Source organism: Trifolium pratense, linkage group LG5 (assembly GCF_020283565.1).
Source record: "Trifolium pratense cultivar HEN17-A07 linkage group LG5, ARS_RC_1.1, whole genome shotgun sequence".
NCBI classification, from domain to species: Eukaryota; Viridiplantae; Streptophyta; class Magnoliopsida; order Fabales; family Fabaceae; genus Trifolium; species Trifolium pratense.
The window spans coordinates 5,109,232-5,128,244 of NC_060063.1; the positions used below are offsets into that span (position 1 = coordinate 5,109,232).

At 32.0% G+C, this 19,013-nt stretch overlaps 2 protein-coding genes across 2 annotated transcripts; both read right to left on the reverse strand.

Moving 5' to 3' along the window:
- Nucleotides 1–653: 653 nt before the first annotated feature.
- LOC123885900 lies at nt 654–2,392 on the reverse strand. The gene is made up of 2 exons (XM_045935239.1): nt 2,338–2,392; nt 654–1,094 (listed from the first exon to the last, which is right to left on the reverse strand). Exon 2 carries the CDS (start codon nt 1,089–1,091, stop codon nt 654–656), a length of 438 nt encoding a protein of 145 aa, XP_045791195.1. The 5' UTR covers nt 1,092–1,094; nt 2,338–2,392.
- Nucleotides 2,393–6,700: 4,308 nt separating this feature from the next.
- LOC123885901 lies at nt 6,701–8,755 on the reverse strand. The gene is made up of 2 exons (XM_045935240.1): nt 7,426–8,755; nt 6,701–7,194 (listed from the first exon to the last, which is right to left on the reverse strand). Exons 1-2 carry the CDS (start codon nt 8,753–8,755, stop codon nt 6,701–6,703), a joined length of 1,824 nt encoding a protein of 607 aa, XP_045791196.1.
- Between the last annotated feature and the right edge of the window lie 10,258 nt (nt 8,756–19,013).

A 19,013-nucleotide genomic window follows, 5' to 3' on the forward strand; every position in this document is an offset into this window, starting at 1 on the left:
AAATTCAAAATACAACCACAAACAACCATGCACCAACAGTGTTGTCATCTAACCACTACAAGAAATTTTACAAATACCAACAGAAGGTTATAGTGACAGAAATTTATACTGTATGTATAGCCATCTTATACCTGCGTATTATGTAACACCCCATTTTCAGGAACTATAGAAAATGGTGTTAAGTCGTAAAATTTAATCGCGAATATGAATTAACTCTATTTATATATTTTACTCGTAATGAAATATCAATAATACATTTTTATTTTTACTTTGAGTCTAAATAAAATTTAATAAATATAAAATGAAAACACATTATTATATAGAATATGCATCATATATTTCACAAAGTCATAATTTTCATGCCAGTAGGCTTACATAGTTAAACTTGACAGGTATAGTTAACTATTTCACAAAACCTGCAAGTAAATAGTTCCTAATTAGATCAAACTATTCTTAACTAATCATGAGTCATACACCTTATCCCCTAGAAGTTACTGCCACCAAGAGTCACAAAAGAGAGTCACGAAGCATGGACTTATCTAGTCTATTATAATAACCCAAAAGGCTTCAAGACTTAATCCTACCATTAGTTAGTATTTTACATACTGCCTAACCATTATTATTATTATTAATGACCATTAGGGAGACTTCCATTATTCCCTAGCTTCTCCACCACTAGAGTCTTCAGAAGGATCTTCATCAGGTACAATTTGATTATCATTATTATTCATTCTTAAATTTGCTTGATGATTCACAAAATTATAATAAACTGGACTACGGCTACGCACTCTCATACGGGCAGTACGACCAACACGAGGCCTTGGTCCCCTAGGTCCAGTAGAGTGAGAACCCCTTCCAACTCCATTAAGGTTGAGGGCCATTATCATTCTCTCTAATGGCAGCACCATCTCCAGGGTAATATGGTGTATGATAAATGAAACAAGTAATCCTCCTATTCCTTCAGTTGTCTTCACGAATCCAGTAAAAGTCAAGGTTTGTGACGCTCTATCCAGCTCCCAAACAGCGTCACCCATCTCCTCTAGACACTCAATTCTCCGGGTTCCCGAGTGGTTCAGCGGCTCCCTCGGCATTATCTGTAATATAAGGGTGAAATACTCGTACACAAGCTTACCACGCGATGAGATCACAAGGTTACACATAGTATTATACACTTACATGCATTTTATCTCTTCTAATTACTATACATGTCTAGACATAAAATTATGTTGAATCAAAGAATCACATATTATCATAAGCAGTTTCACAGAAAATTTAATAGTTAATCACAGAAGCATGTATCACAAAACATTTGATAGCTAATCACAGAAGCATGTATTGTGATAAATGTAAGAATTCATCTCAGAAGCATGTATCAATAAGTTAATATATTAGGGTCATCACTTAAGATTATTCACATTCAAGACATTATAGCACTTAGTCAAATAATTCTCACCACCCAAAATTTGTTAGTCCTCATCGAATTCAAATGATAAACCGAGACAAAAATTCACTATCCAAAGTTAGTTTACTTAACTTATTTGGTATTTATTTTTGACACACAGACTCCATGGAGACTTTTATTATGAGCGTAAGGCCGTTTCAACTGCCATATCATGGTTGTATGCAATCGACATATATCAAATATGTCTCAACCATTCTGGCCCGAGCGCTACACCTTATTATAGATAGTCCTGCACAGTCAGGTTTCACCACGTCGGGTTGTATGATTTCCTCCAGTCAGAGTTGCTATCACTGACTATTGGTAGGAGTTCAAAACGTCGGTGATCCCCATTAGGTCTTGAGGCGACCCAGCCGGACCTATCCTCAGTCTTACATACATTCTAGTACTGTAAGAAACACCCTGTTTTGCTCTTTACCTATTAAAGGTGATTAATTATTCAACTCATCGACTTTGATTTACTTTGTTATCAGTCAATTTAGTATAGTTAGTATCCGAAACTCATGTTCACCTCAACTTTTTACCATAAACAGCTTCAAGTACACACATAGTTTACAATAGATAGTTCAAAGATGTAGAGAATGTATCATGAATTATTATTCTAACTATTTGAACATGCTGTTTTATATTATGAGAAAATGAGTTAAGATCATATATAGATTGTATTCACATACCACATATATTAAAAGAGAGTTCTACTTTCAACAATTCAATGTTACAGGGATTATCATCCCCTGCATATTAACTTATTTTAATCAATTCTATGTTACCTTATAATTATAACATTAAGTACACAAGTTCCTAATTATAACTAATAATATATATACAATTACCACATTTCTTGTGCTCACCAACTTATTATTAGTATAACCCCTTACCTTTGAGCTTTTCAGAATAACTTGTGCAATCTCCTTCTTCTATGTTACCTTTTAAGTAATCCTCAGCTTGAAAGTGATGGTTGTGTGAAAGGTACTGAACACTAAGGTCCTATTTATAGAGTTTCACTTCTACTTCTACATGGTAAATATATGTCCACGTTTTTACTTTCAGTTAAGTCCACGTTTCCACTTTTACTTGTGAAGAAAATTAAGCCACCATGATGCATAACGTGTAATTCTTATCCCATACAATGAATTTATTATTATTATTATTATTTTTTGTGATATAATTTATACGGTCGATTAAGGCACTGTCTAAATTTCGGTAGAATTTTAAGCCTGAAATTTTATCATAGCCTATCGAAATATTTCATGATTGATTTCTAAAATTATTTTTCTTAAATTCACAGTCTAAAGGGTAAATTAATTATCGGTCTACACAAAATAAAACTACTTTCAAGGCACACATAAAACAAGTTAAAAATATTTGGGTGTTACATATTAGTACTTAACCATGTGTGTATATATAATATCCCACAGTCATTACCGTTAGGTTGTAGCCTTGTCTACATATAAACGACATTTAGTTAATACATAAATAAATATCAATCATGTGTTATGAACGTAAATAAATATTAAAATTTACACCATACTTACTTTGGGAAAAATCCATGTAGCCTTCTTTCTATTACCAAAAGTTGCCAATTGATGAACTTTAAAAGCACTAGAAAAATTTAAAAATCAACAAAGTTTTAATAGGCAGTAAGTGGACGAACAGAGGCAAACCAAAGGCAAACTAATTAAAATAACAACTTACTCTGTAAAAAAATTTCTTCGCTGCCTCAGGTATCTTACGATGTAATGAACAAAGACAAACTATAACATTGTCCTTAGGACACATAATTATTAATTGCCAATGCTCGCTGTACACGTGAAAGAATGAGGTGAATCAAAACATTGTAATGAGGTGATGAAAGAATGAATAACAAGTGAAGTGAATCAAAACTAAAGGTTTAAATCAGAGCTTACTCCAAAAGATGTGGTGCTAAGTAGCACACTTTGTTTAAATCACGCAAATGATTTTGTATGTATTGTTTACCCGCCTTTTGAAGTGAAACTGGCTTTGATGCAAAACTCAATTGACATGGGTCCAAAAATGCAAACAGATATGAGTTTTTTGTGCCTATGGAAAGACGTTGCATATACCTGAATAGTAAAGAGAGAGAAAAAAAGACTTTTTAGTATATATATATATATATATATATATATATATATATATATATATATATATATATATATTTGATAGCAGTAACAAAAATGTACTTACGTGCACCAAAGCTGTAGAATTGAAAGGTCAAGCCAATTATCACCCACCAACAAGTCTTTCATATACTTTGGCGACATATTAAAATTGGTGACAAACTTATCATGTTCTAACCGTATGGGCAAATATGTTTTCCTTCTGACAATCATGCATAACAATTTTTGAACTGAGTCTACACCATTATCTAAGTCCTCTTTAATGTTTGTTGGTGCAGCAGAACAACTAGCTTTCACACTGTCATAGTTCCCTACAACATGTTTTGGAGACCAATCGTCCACCACTTGCTTTGTAGGGGAGGCGTTTTGAGAGAAACCGATAGACTTAAGTGTCTCCATCATTGTCTTTTGCATCAATTGATGCTCTTCAGCCATCTTCTCTTCAAATTCAGCTCTAATTTTTTCTTCTAGTTGTGAGAGCTGCTCAGCGACATTTGTATTCGATGATGACCGTGAAGCCCTTCCAAAATAATTGCTAAATGTAGCACCTCGTCCAACACCACGAACTTGGCCACCTTGCTCAGCTGTTCCAAGGGCACTTGTTAGAATATCATCACGTCCGATTGGAACAAAGTTGCCCTTTTTCGTCTCTTCAACTAGAGAGTCCTACAAAAAAAGTAAGCATAATGCATTAAGTTTCCAGTAATTTTGGGTAACCAACATAATGCAGTTATTGCATAGGTAGCATAAGATAGCATTGCCAAAGGACACAAAAAGTATAAGTCTGCATTTAAACATGCTGCAGAGACATAATGCAGTTACTGCATAAGTCTGCATTTAAGTAGCATAAGATACTGCATAAGTCTGCGTTTAAGTATAACACAGTAAGTAGCAAAATGTAGTAGCATAAGACTGCATAAGTTAGCATATCTCAATAAGCATAATGCAATAACACAAAAGTTTACTTACAATTTTATCGGCAACAACTTGTGTAGCCGTTGATGTGTACGAACTATCTTTTGTTTGTCGTGTCCTCTTCCAGCTTTCATGACGGGTGGGTGGAGATGGACTACGATCACCACTCTCTGCCAACAACCTCTTTTCAGCCATCATAGTCTCCGTAAGCAATTCATACTCTCCACGTGTAATCTATGGGGGTGGCAATTGTTGGCCACTTTTTTCTTACCCTTTTGACTTTTTTCCTAACACCAGAACAAAGAACATTACTACTAAACCATAGTACCTTACTACCAATCCGAGATTACTAAATTTATGTACAAAGAACACTACTACTAACCTTAAATTCAGGTGTATCTCGTGACGCCAAAAACTGTTTCCATACATCTGGTTTAATAAAATTATACCTCACATATGGAGGTTTGCGATCTGTTTTGGGCTTTGAAACATATTCTCTCGTGAGTTGTGTCTTAAAACCTCTCCATCGAATCTTTATCTGGATCTTCATTAATTACTGGAACATCAAAATAACTCTACATATATAGATTAAAATTTGTGTTAGTATTTTTTTCCACATAATAACAAAACTGCCAGATAAATGAAAGCAAATAATATCACTTGATACAAAGATTAAAAGATAAATGATAATTTTAAGGCAGAATTACACTCAAGGTCCTTTATCTTATTTATTTGTAACAATTTGATCCTTTATCTATTTTTTGTAACGTTTAGGTCCTTTATCTCTTATAAAGTGCACATATAAGTCCTTTTATTATTTTTTTTAAAAAAATACTGATATGGCAAGCCACATCAGATAATTTTATTCTTTAAAATATATTTTTATAAAAAAAATAAAAAATCTGGAAATAGGATGAAGATGTTCTTCATCTTGTTCCTTTGAATCTTCATCTTCTTTAAATAGAAAAAAAAAAATCTATTCAAATATACCTCTAAATATTATGGATGTATGTTATAATCACCTCAAACTTTTACTAAACACAAAAATCAAAACTCCCAAATTCAAAAAAAAAAAACTCTAAAAATCTTATATTGAAATTAAAAAGATTAAAGGATTTCTAACACATATGTAGGAAATAAAGAACTTTATAATTTAATTAGTTCACATAACATGGTAAACACATCTATTTGCAGAACTCTTTCTTGACATCAACCCAACACTAATTCTTTTTTTTTTTTTTGACAAAACCCAACACTAACTCTTCTTTCTTTATAATTTAGAACTTTTTAATTTGAATATGAGTTTTTAGGGTTTATTATGAATTTGGGGGTTTTGATTTTTGTGTTTAGAAAAGGATTGAGTTGAACATAACATAAACTTATAATATTTGAAGGTATGTGTGAATAGACATTTTTTTTTTATTGAAGAAAGAAGATGAAGATTTCAAAGGAAGAAGATGAAGTTGATGACCATGTTCTTCCAATTTTCAGAATTTTTTATTTTAAATAAAAAAATATTTTAAAGAATAAAATTATCTGATGTGGCTTGCCACATCAGTATTTTTTGAATAAAAAATAAGAAAAAGGACTTATATGTACATTTTATAAAAGATAAAGGACTTAAACGTTACAAAAAAAAGGTAAAGGACTAAAGTGTTACAAATAAATAAGATAAAGGACCTTGAATGTAATTCTGCCTAATTTTAAAATACCTCAAGATCAGTCCACAATTTTTTTTTTCTTTGTCTACGTCCTTCCACTCATGTTTCAAAATACTACAACAACTTCGAGCAAGATATGCCAAATAACTCTTAAACGTTTTTGCATGAGCACCAGAAACATTCCAAGTTGCTGGATCAAATTTCACAGTTAGGATTTGACCCGATTGATGAACTTTGGTAAGTTTTCTCATCATAGTAGCACCTCTGCCTATTTTTTTTTGGCTTGAAGAAGCGGTGACGGTTGAATCAGCCATGTATCTACTTACACAAAATGAAAACGTTGATTAATTAGGATCAAATTAAGCACAAAAAATGCAAATGGCAAAAGCAAAGATGTAATTAAATCAAAATTCAGAAACATAGTAATTAACTTATTACAAAAAAACACAAACTTATTCAATGAAAAAACACAAATGTATAAACTTGTTAAATCAAAATACACAAACGTACTAGTCCTGCCATATCCCTTATTGATGATCCGAACGAATAGCTTGCACATCATCCTCTTCATTTTCTTCAACGAAGGTAGGCACATTTGTTGAGAAAGGAAGAGTTTCGGAAATATCAAGAATCACATCTTGATTTTCATCACTACCTTGCACATTTTTTTCTTGTAAAACCACCGACCACCTGCTGTTAGGCGAAGGATCTTTAACATAAAACACTTGTTTTGCTTGGGATGCCATGATGAAAGGTTCGTCGGTATAAGCTAAGTTAGAAAGATCAACCAATGTAAATCCTAATTCATCGATTCGTACACCACTGTTAATATTAATCCACTTGCATTTAAATAGAGGCACTTTAAACATAACGTAATCAACCTCCCAAATCTCTTCAATCACCCCATAGTAGGGTGTAGATGCCATAACCGGGGTTTTATCCTTGGAACTAGAGAAATGCATGGACTCGGCCACAATCATAACCCCACTATTTTGCATGGTACTATGATCATCCTTTACTTCTGTATAAAAGCAAGTTTTATTGATATCATATGCACTCCAAGTTATTATGTTACATTTAGGCTCATAAGACAACCACTTTATTGTATCAGAATCACTACCATCATAAGCAACCTTTTCTTTAAACCACTAAGGAAAACTCTTATTATGTTCTTTTAACAACCCTTTTTCATTAATTCTTAGGTACTTTTTCTTCACAATGCTTTTGACATTTAAACCTTGTATACCCATACCTTCACATCTTCCATCGTGACGAGACTTGGGAACCCCTATAGCATCCACTTCTGACAAATAGTTTGAACAAAACTCAATAGCTTCTTCTGCAATGTACCTCTCAACGATCGATGCTTCCGGACGGTGCAGATTTTTTGTATACCCTTTTAGTATTTTCATATATCGCTCCATTGGATACATCCACCTTAAATAAATGGGTCCGCACAATCTGATCTCTCGTACTAGATGAACAATTAAGTGAACTATAATGTCAAAAAATGAAGGAGGGAAATACATCTCCAATTGACACAAGATAACCGCAGCCTCGTTTTCCAACTCGTCTAACTTCAATAGATCAATGGCTTTACAACATATTGCATTGAAGAATAAGCACAACCTACTTATAGTTTTCCGAACATTGTCGGGCAATATCCCACGAATAGCCACGGGTAGGAGTTGTTGCATCAACACATGACAATCATGAGACTTTAAGCCAATTAATTTCAGATCATTCATTGATACAAGCTTATTGACATTTGATGAGTAACCATGCGGCACTTTGATACTTTTTAAACACTCACAAAAACTTGTTTTCTCTTTTTTAGACAAAGTGTAACATGCTGGTGGCAAATATGTCCTGTTATTTATTTGTTGTGGTAATAACTCTTTTCGTATACCCATCAAATCCATATCTAGACGAGCATTTATACCATCCTTTGTCTTGCCTGCAATGTTGAGAAATGTTCCGATTACAATATCACATACATTTTTCTCCACATGCATCACATCAATACAATGTTTTACATCAAGACTGGACCAATATGGAAGATCAAAGAACACCAACCTCTTTTTCCATGAAAATTTCACATCAGACTTTTTTTCTTCCACATCAGACTTTTTTTTGCCCTTTCCAACGTCCTTTCCAAAGACAACATTAATATCTCGTTGTAGTTCATAAACTCGCTCTCCAGTTAAGGGCTCCGGAGCAACACCATTCTCCGGGTGATCATTGAAAGCTTTCCGAAATCTACAATATGGATGATAACAGTTTAGAAATCTCTGATGCCCAAGATACACAATTTTCTTTCCCTTTTTCAATTGTTTGAAATCTGTGTCTTTTGCACATATAGGACACGCTAAGTGCCCTTTAACACTATACCCAAACAAATTGTCATACGCCGGAAAGTCGTTGATGGTGCAAAACAACATGACACGCATATTGAATTGTTCTCCAGAATACGCATCAAAAACATCAACTCCTTGCTCCCACAACACTCTTAAATCATCAATTAGGGGATTTAGATAAACATCTATGTCATTTCCGGGTTGTCTTGGGCCCGAAATCATCATCGATAACATAATATATTTACGCTTCATGCACAACCAAGGAGATAGGTTGTAAATCATGAGCAGAACAGGCCATGAACTATGGTTAGTACTTTGATTGCCAAACGGATTCATTCCATCAATAGCAAGTCCAAGTCTAAGGTTTCTCGACTACTTGCCAAAATTTGGAAACAAAGAATCGATTTTCTTCCATTGCAAAGAATCAGCTACATGGCGAATTTGTCCATCACATTTTCTCTCTTCTACATGCCATCTAAGATTCTTTGCGTCATTTGCATTAGCGAACAATCTCTTGAACCTTGGAATTATTGGTAGGTACCATACAACTTTCGCGGGAGAACCCTTTTTCGTCACATCATTACTAGAATCACCATCTTTCTTTTTGTAGCGTGACGCCATGCACTTCAGACAATGATCAGAGTTTGCAAACTCTTTTCTGTATAATATGCAATCATTTGGGCACACATGTATCCTTTCATACTCCAAACCCATCAGACACAATACTTTCTTCGCCTCGTAACACCGGTTTGGTATTACGTTACCTTCAGGAAGCATTTGTGTCAACAATTCAAGCAATTCGCTAAAACTTTTGTCAATCCACCCATTCTTTGCCTTCAGATTAAACAACTTTAACACCGCTGACAAACGTGTAAAATTTGTGCATCCTGGGTACAAAGGTGTATCCTTGTCACTGCACAACGTATCATGCACATGAGCCGTCTTAAACGAGTCTTCTCCGATATCACGCAACATGTCTTCAAGACGATCATCCACATCTACACTAATGTTTTCGCTTTGGGACACACTTCGGTTTGTTACTACTTCACCGTGTCATATCCATTTTGTATAATTTTGACAAATCCCATTGCAAATGAGATGACTAATGATTTGGTCCTTATGAATTTCTAGTTTTTTATTTCCACAAAGAACACATGGACATCGAAAATGTACATTACTTTTAGGAGGAAGATTTTTTTCATCATTACTTTCGGGAGATGGAAGATTGATTTCAGCAAATCGAAAAAATTCAACCACTCCCTATTCAAACTAGGCACTTAATCTACTAGTTTTCATCCAACTATGATCCATACCTATGTTGTGAAATTAAGTTAAAACATTGTAACACCAATTAAAGTATTGATTTCGTACCTGATGGGAATATATCCTAATCTTACAATAGGAAACGAAACTAAAAAGAGACTAAAGGATGAAAATAATAAGTGAATGATGGAGGTATTACAAATATGGTGACAATTCTTTGTATCATACACTTCAAATCATGATGCATATAAAATGTTTAATTATTAAGTGAAAGATTAACAAAAAGTTCACAAACACAGTACATATTCACAACCCCAGAATCACAGTGCAAAAAACGCACATAAAACCCCAAAAATTACAAAACAAAAAGAAATTAAAAAATTTGAGAATAGAATCAGTACCTGTTTGTGTTTTCAGTTGTAGGGAGAGGAACGATCTGAGAGATGCTTCAATTTGTTTCCCTGAACTTCGATTTGGGACCTAGGGTTCGCGAACCACCGAGAGAGATGACGAAATTGAGAGAACGAGTGAGAGATTGTCGTGATTGAGAGAGTTTCGAATCGAGAGAGGAATTGAGGGTTTGTTGTTCTTGAGGGTTTGGTAAAATCGCGTGACTTACGCCATTGTTCTTGAGGGTTTGAAGTTGGCGAGAGTAGTATCAATCGTGTGAGTGTTTTTCTCACTTAAGTCACTTATTTGGTTCCAATTTTTTTTTTTACTCAACATGACGTCTTACATCTGACTCTATATATGGCCATATATATATTTATTTTAGATAATTTTTTCCATAATTACAATATTGCCACCGCGTTCAGTTTTGTTTCTGGTGATATTAGAACCAGATGTAACGAGTTTTGTCTATATATTTTTCCCTTCAGTGGATATTAGAACCAGATGTAAACGCTACTCCATATAGCGTTTTACATCTGACATATGCTCGTCAGATGTAAACTACCTAAATAATATGTCATATTTGTACTAGTGATGTAAGAGGCAACCAAATCAAAGATTCGAAAACAATGCAAGCCTCCACCGAATTGGACCTAAACCTAAATCAGCCTTCATTCAAAGCTTTGGCGAAGCAAATCGTCGAAGCTTTTCTCGTAGAGAAGCAACAACAACAACAAGAGGAAGAAGAAGAAAAACAGCGAGAGAAAGAAGGAGTTTCCAGCAAATCATCTTCTTCTTTTTTTTTACTTTTTTTTTTCTCGTTTCACTTGTTAACGATGAATCAATTAGAAAATGGTTGCTCATAATATTGTTTTGTTTCAATTTTGTTTTTCCCATTTCAGCTTACGAAAAAGAGAAAGATAACCATCCAAGATTATAAATGGATAAGGTATGTCTCCATCCGAGAGTTTTACATCAAGGATAACAAGGAATTTGCTTCATTTAAAGGTAATTTGTACAATTTTTTTTCCTTTATACGCTTGATTTCAATTCTTCTTATTCAATTTCAAAGAGGATAATTTGTTATATTTTTTTAGTAGTAGAAATAGGTGGGGAGTTTTGTTATATTTTTAGGTCTTGTTGTTTGGACAAACAACTTAATTAAGTGAATATAAGATAATAAGCTCTTATCATGAGTCTGGATCCTCTCGCACCATTTTGACCCGATTTGCACTGTCCAGATTCGTCTCCAAATGGAGAGGATCCGGACTCATGAAGCAAATTCCTATTGTCCTTGGTGTAAAACTCCTGAATGGACACATACCTTATCCCTTTGTAATCCCGAATGGTTAATCGATACAAAAGTTGTAGGTCAAGACAAACAAGTAATACTAATTACAGACAAATCAACACAAGTGGATCCAACCCTAGCTAATCTAACAAGTGAACATCAATCACAATCCATTGAAGCCACGTACAAGCATGAAACTAAGTTGCCAAAAAGATTATATGTGAATGTTTGCAAGCACCAATCATAGTTAAAAAAGTTGTCAGGAAGGTCTTTGCATTATTGTGGTTTTGAATTGTTCTGGTACCTTTGGGTCTTGAGATTTTGTTGTAAATAAGACCTACTCTTGTCTTTGTATTTATCTGTTCTAGTACTTCTTGTACTTGAGGTTATTTACTTTAATAATAATTTCCTTTTGCATTTAAAAAAAAATGAAAATAGATTTGCATATCATCAATTTGCAACAAACAACATGAAACAACAATAAGCTCAAATCAAGAATTCAAAATATAGTTAGATCATGTGAAAATACAAACTCATCAAACCAGCAATGGTTGAAGAAAAAACCACAATGGTTGAAGGCGGAGACAATGTGAAAATAAACGAAGAAACCACCACTGCAAATCAACAAATCAACAATAAGCTTTTTTTAAAAAAAAAGAATCAACAATAAAAACGGTCTTTCAATATTTAGTCATATAAAATAAAAGAAAATTAAGTTTTGTTTGGATTTGATGACATAAGATGCAATAAAATGGTATATCAAATGAGTTTATGTTGTTTGTATTTTTAAATAAGTAAAATGGAATAAAGTGAGACCCAATGAAATTAAGTAGATTGGTTTTCCTTTTTTTTCTCCCAATTTGGGATGTATATTATTGAATAAGCTTGCCCTAAAAAAAATTGAATAAAGCTTTTTAATTACCAAATTATCTTACCATATTAACCTAATTATTTTCTACATAATGATATTTTTAAATAAGATAAAAATGAAATAAAAATCAATAACTCATTTTATTCCATCCACTTATTAAATAATGAAATGATTTTTTTTTATTTTTTGCATTTCATCATTAAATACTCAAACAATAGATAATAATTGTATTTTATTATATGTTCCGCCCCATTTCATTTTGTTCGCTTAAAATAAATAAAAATATTCTAAGAAAGGATAATTAGCGTGCTCAAATCTTAATCAAAGAGGAGTCCTAAAGGGAGATATTTAGTTGGAGGGATTTGTCGGTTGTTGGACTTGGAGTGAGAAGTTGTGTGTTTAAGCATTCGTATCGTGAAATTAGCCAATGTGCGGTGCAAATGTGTTAGTCGATATTAGTTTGTGCGCTGAATTCTCTTATGGATATTTATGACTCTTGTCCTCTAAAGAGTAAGCATGTAATGTTAGCTAATGTTTTTGGGATAATTCCATCGTAGTTTCCTTTTTTTCGGACTTTGTCCTTATTGTTAATAAAACACAAAAATTTATACTTTATGGTGCAAAATATCATCGATAGATTCACAAATGTTAAAATATATGAATAATTTTTATTTACTATCAAAAGAAGTATTCATATCTATTTATTTATTTTTTTGAAAATAAAGAGAAAATCCAAATTATAAATTACTAAAAAATTATAAAATATGAAAAAGTGACTTGACATACAAACCACTTGCTATTATAATTCCAAACTAAACAATCCTAACATATGCACATAGCCATTATGTATTAGCCCCGTATAATTTTATACAACTCTATGATTTTAAAACTGAACAAATCCTATATCAAGAATCCAAAACTAAGCAAATCTAGACTTAAAGAAAGGACCAATTCTATATTCTGTACTATGAAAATTTTAAAAAATGATGTTTCGAAACTTCATTTTTTGTTTTTGTTTCGAAACAACGTATTTTCAAATGAATTCTTTAGTCGTAGTTAATATAATTAATTTATCCTCAACTTCAAATATCTTCCGGCAACCTCTTTTTTAAGAGACGATCTCTCTTCTCTACCATTTAAGATGAATAATTTTATCCCTGTGAATATAACTCACTTGGGTGAGACATTTCATGTAAAATGAGACCGATCGATATGGTGTCTTGCTAGCAATTTTTTAACACTCATTTTTAAATTTTAATTACAACTTTTTTATGCTTTCTCTTCTGTTTTAAAACTTCTATGATGTAAGAGAGATTAATTTATCTTATTTAATTTAGTAATTTAATTGCTTTTTTTTTTATAAAGAAAAACACACCATATCCACTGTTGTGATTCGTCGTAAAAATCACACCAATAAAAGAACTTGATGTGTGGAACAATAGAACGGCAACCAAATAATTAAGCGGAATAAGCAATAATAATAATAACCGATAAAAGATAAAGGAGAAGAAAGAACATGATAATTTGTTTACCCAGTTCGGTCCAATAATGACCTAGTCTGGGGGAGAGAGCAGCCCCTCCGTTCCACTATATCAAAGAGTAACGCTACAAAGAAATTCCCAATTGGGTTACAAGAATTAATCCTAATTCTACCCAAATCCCGAATCTCTTCCCGTGGCCAAGAGACTCAATTTGATAAGTGTTTCCCAAGGTATAATCAATTCCCTTTGCTCAACCCTAGAGTTATACCAAGAGACAACCCCTCTTGTTTCTCTCTAAAACTCTAGCCTTGTGTCGGCGGCAAATCCTAATTGAAAACCCTACATTGTTGCTCCCTTTCTCTCTCAATTTTTCTATGAATAAAGCACTCCCTATTTATAGAAAAATATATGCCAAAAAATTAGTAACAAATCTGTTTTAAAATAAAACAAATCCAAGTCAGAGTGTCTTCCAAAAAAATATATTTTTTTCCCAAAAAATCTTCAAAACATCAAAGATGCAAAAAAGATTCAACAAAGATTTTTCTGACTTCTTGTAACTGAGATTTCAAGGCATATCCAACATCCACTAGTGCTTAATCAATTGTTTTTATCGATATTTGTAGATAAATCCCAGTTTCACAATTGCTTTTCTCACGTTCTGTGGTTTCTTCAAGAAACATCTAGTAGTTGTCTTATATGTATGTGATTCAGTGAAAGCACAAAATCCACTTTCATGAAAGTAAAGCACTATCTCACTGATATTGTCTGCATGTCTTTCTTGATCTCTTGTCCAAATAGTAATCCAAAGGTAATTTTTTTTTTCTTTTTCAAAGCAGTGAGATTAGAAATTTCATATTAAAGAAATTGAGTGTTTATGATTCGAATTTCAACTCCTATGGCTATACATATAGTGCGATTTTAATTGAGTTAAACTCACGAGGACAAATGTAATTCATATTTTATAATTATATTATGATCAGATTAAGGAAAAACATTAGATTTAATTAGATTCTCAAAGACCAACGAGAAAATGATGTTTTCAATTGTAATTAGTATATTATTTTTTTTTTTAATAATTGATAGTTTTTTTTTAAGAGGCAAATTAATAGCCTTATTTATACATGAAAACGTTATGAGAAATTAATTTGGCCTAAAAAATGGCTAATACATGGTTTAAATGTTGATGCATCTATATATATAAATCTAGAGAGTTGTCGAATTGACTATTTAAACCCTAATCCACATCACTCACTTAAACTAATGAAAATCTTTCATTTAGCTACATCACCCACTTATATTAATTAATTTAATGAGTGGTACTAATTATTATTATTTTGAGTTACTATTTATTTTAGTTTTTTTTTCATTTTATTATTTTGTGCATTTTATTATTTTTTGTTCAAAATAGTTAATATTTTTGCTAATAATCAATTTACTATCTATACAAATAATTTTTTGACGTTATAGTATAAAATAACGCATAAGACCCGTACATTGCATGGGTAATCGTCTAGTATTTTTTTACTCCAAATTAGTTCTTCACATTTTTTTGGAATACATTCTTCACAATTTTTTTAGAGAGATAAACTTGAGGCATTTTTTATATTGAGTCATGAGGGAGTTTGACTATTATCATATTGTGACTTCTGACTTGAATATTCATATAAGAGAGATTGACATCATATTACAACTTAAAATTTTAAGTAATTAAGATATTAAGTTTATGATCATTTCACTTATAAAAATGCTCTAGTTAAGTGTGAATCTGTCCATTTTTTTATGGATATACTCCACCTCAAATGAAATTTTTTCATCCACTTACACCATCTTTGAGAACCCACCAACGAGACATGCCGCCCGAATACTTTGGCCAGAAAAACTTTTGACACAAGAAGTCGATTTAACCATCGACTGATCTGATACCACTATGAGTCATTAAGAAGATCATCACATTGAGTCTTGAACATCCACTTAAGAGAGGTTTGGCATTACATCTTAATACAAAACCTTAAGTCATTAGGTTTATTAGTCATCTCACATAAAAAATGTTCAATATCCAACCCACAAATCCAAGTTCAAATGGTTGGAAATGCTAAAATTGCTAGGTAAGACACCGTGACCGGAGTTTGAACTCAGATTTCTTCACTTTGTGTGTGAGTTTTTACTTGTCATATAAAAAACCAATATAAATAGAAATAGAAATATTATGAGAAGTATGTACAAAAAAAAAGAAATATTATGAGAAGTATGATATAAAATTAAGAAGGTGTAAATTTAAAATTATTTAAGATATTTGTCAAAATAAATTATTTAAGATATTAATTACAAAAATTAGTATGACTGTAATTTTTTAACTTGTATATTAAATTTTTGATGAGATTGGAAAGAGGAGCACATGGTGTCATATACACTGACAGACTGTCCTCCCCTTTTGACGGGGGCAAATGTTGATTATATATTTTGTTGAAGCAATATATTTATTAAAAAATTTAGTAATATGAAGTTGGATAACAAAATAAATATAGTTTGGCTAAAAAATTATTTCACTCAAAATTTAAATTCGAGTTTTTTCAAATGACCTTTTCATAAAATTTATTAACCATTTAAATCTAATATTTTAGTGTATGTTTGGTTTCAATTCTGGAGCATCCAGAATTGATTCTGGACGTGTAAAATTGATTCTGACTTGTTTGGTTTCTCAAAAGTAGAATTGATTCTGCCTCCAGAATTGATTCTACTTGAAGCTAGAAATCGTAGCTTCTGATTCTAGAATTGATTTTTACACTCAAATTTTTTGTTCAACTCACTTTTTCATGAATATATCCAAACATAAACCACTTCAGCTTAAAATCAATTTTGGCCAGAATCAATTTTACAGAATCAATTCTGCCAAAATCAATTCTCTCCGCCGCAGAACCAAACACACGCTTAATCTATTTAAACAAACATAAATAAATTAAATATAAAAAGAAATATTTAAATAATATATACATTTTAAATAAATAAGACATTCCATTAATTTAGCATACCTTTTATTTTTTATTTATATTCGTAAGTACTCAAATAAGTTTTTTCTTTTTTTTTTTTAAAAAAAAATTGTATCTGACCCTAGGACCGACTAATTTAAGGGGACCAATCCCACCGCACACTTACGGAGGTCCCATTTAAAGTCAGATTTTTTTTATTTTTTTTTGCTCTGTATGAACTTAGCCTACCGAAATTGACACAAGAGAAAATCAACCTTGAGACCTTGAGAAAAACATACTTCAAGCACTCAAGTCAACACCACTAAACCAACTCTACGTCTCTAAGTGAATTAGTACTCAAAATAAGTATTGCATCAGAATTGGCTTCTTTTTCTTCCTCGATGTGATGGATAATGTTTCGCTTCTTTCTATGATTGATAAATTATTGGCTTAACAGCTTTACGGTTCAAAATTTATTCCACACTTTATCAAACGGTACACAGTTAAAGTTTAGTCAAATTGTTGAAGAGAATGTTCAAGAGAAAATGTGTGAAGTAGTACGTGGTAGTGTGGTACCACCCTTTTACAGAGTTGGACTAAACCACAACACCGCTGAATAGATTAATAGAATGTTAGATGTATAGAATGTTAGATGTATATATCAAATTCATTCTAATAATGTTATTTATTGGTAATTGATTTTGAAAATAGATAAAGAAAATATTATTGGCCGAGTCGCGGTTCGATACGCTCTCTTTAAGACGTTTCACGGCACTACCAAAAATTTTGTGCATGGTAGACTATCAACCGTGAGGTCCCCAAGATAAAACAGTCCAGTTCACTGAATACCGTTATCTACTGCACTGTAGAAAACGTGCAGAAAAATACCTTTTATGGTTCTACGAACCAGACTAATATTTATAAACGGATAGGAATGCACACGGATAGGGTGCCTTGTTCTAGTTGTGAAGACTAATTTTTTAATACAGAGTTTGATAATTGAACCTATATTCCCTACATTGACAAATCTTACATAACTTCAAAATTTAAGAAACTATTTCTATTTTTGGATTTTTAACATGTGTCTTAGGACACGTGTTAGCAAGACCTCTTCAATAATTTTAAATGTTGTTAGTTCTTAATTGTAAAATATTTGTTGTAGTCAATAAAATATTGACACAGTCATAAATCGTTATTTGATCTTATTCAAATATACTCAACAAATCGTTAGTGGTGATTGAAGTTGTACTTGATAGGGATGATCATAGTTCGAACTCCTGTAACTGCGATTGGGAGAAGGTTGGAACCACTTGATGACATGATTGTCCTTCGAACTAGATTAAACGGCCCGGTAAGACAGATACCGTGGTGAAAAATAAAATCGACAAAGTCTTATGATTGAGTTGAACTCATTTAATATAAGAAAAATTCATTTGGTGTTATTCCTCTTAAATGAATTCCTGCACTTCTTTAATCGATGATGATTAGTAATTGTGATCAGCAAGAATAAAATATAGTTAATGTTCTTATAAACAATGCTCGTTGACTTTGAATAAAAGATGTCAACAACCTTTGTGTACAAAAATATTTTTCATAAAAAAATAAAAATTTATAAATACTTAATACTTGAGTAATTTAGTCACTCATTATTCAATAGTTTTGTATATTGCATCACTTTTCTTTTTTATATTCAAATATACTATTACACTTTTTTCCTCTTATTCAAAATATATATAAAAAAATATTAGAAAAAATTACACTCTCCTGTTTTAAGAGAAATTTGAATGACATTTTCGTGTCCCGTTATATATAAGAAATAGAGTGTTTGTAAAAGAAAAAAAAGAGAAGAGAGAAATAGAGTGTAATTCAAACTTCTTTAAAAGAGAAAATTAAGTTTAACTAAATAATTTCAGTTAACATTTAATCAATTATATATGGGGAGAGATCAAATTACACTGGTATAACATTTGAGTAATGTTACATCGCTCAATAACGCTTTAACGAATACAAATTTTACAAAATCCACCGCTGGATTGAAAGCTTATATCGTATAGATCATCCATGTTAAATTTTACAAAAATCTAAAATTGTTTGATATGTTTTTGAGATAGGCAAAGATTAACCGTATTCAATAAAAACGCATAAACCATTAATCATCATCGGTCTCAAACGATTTTAGATTTTTTGTAAAATTTAACATGGATGATCTATACGATATAAG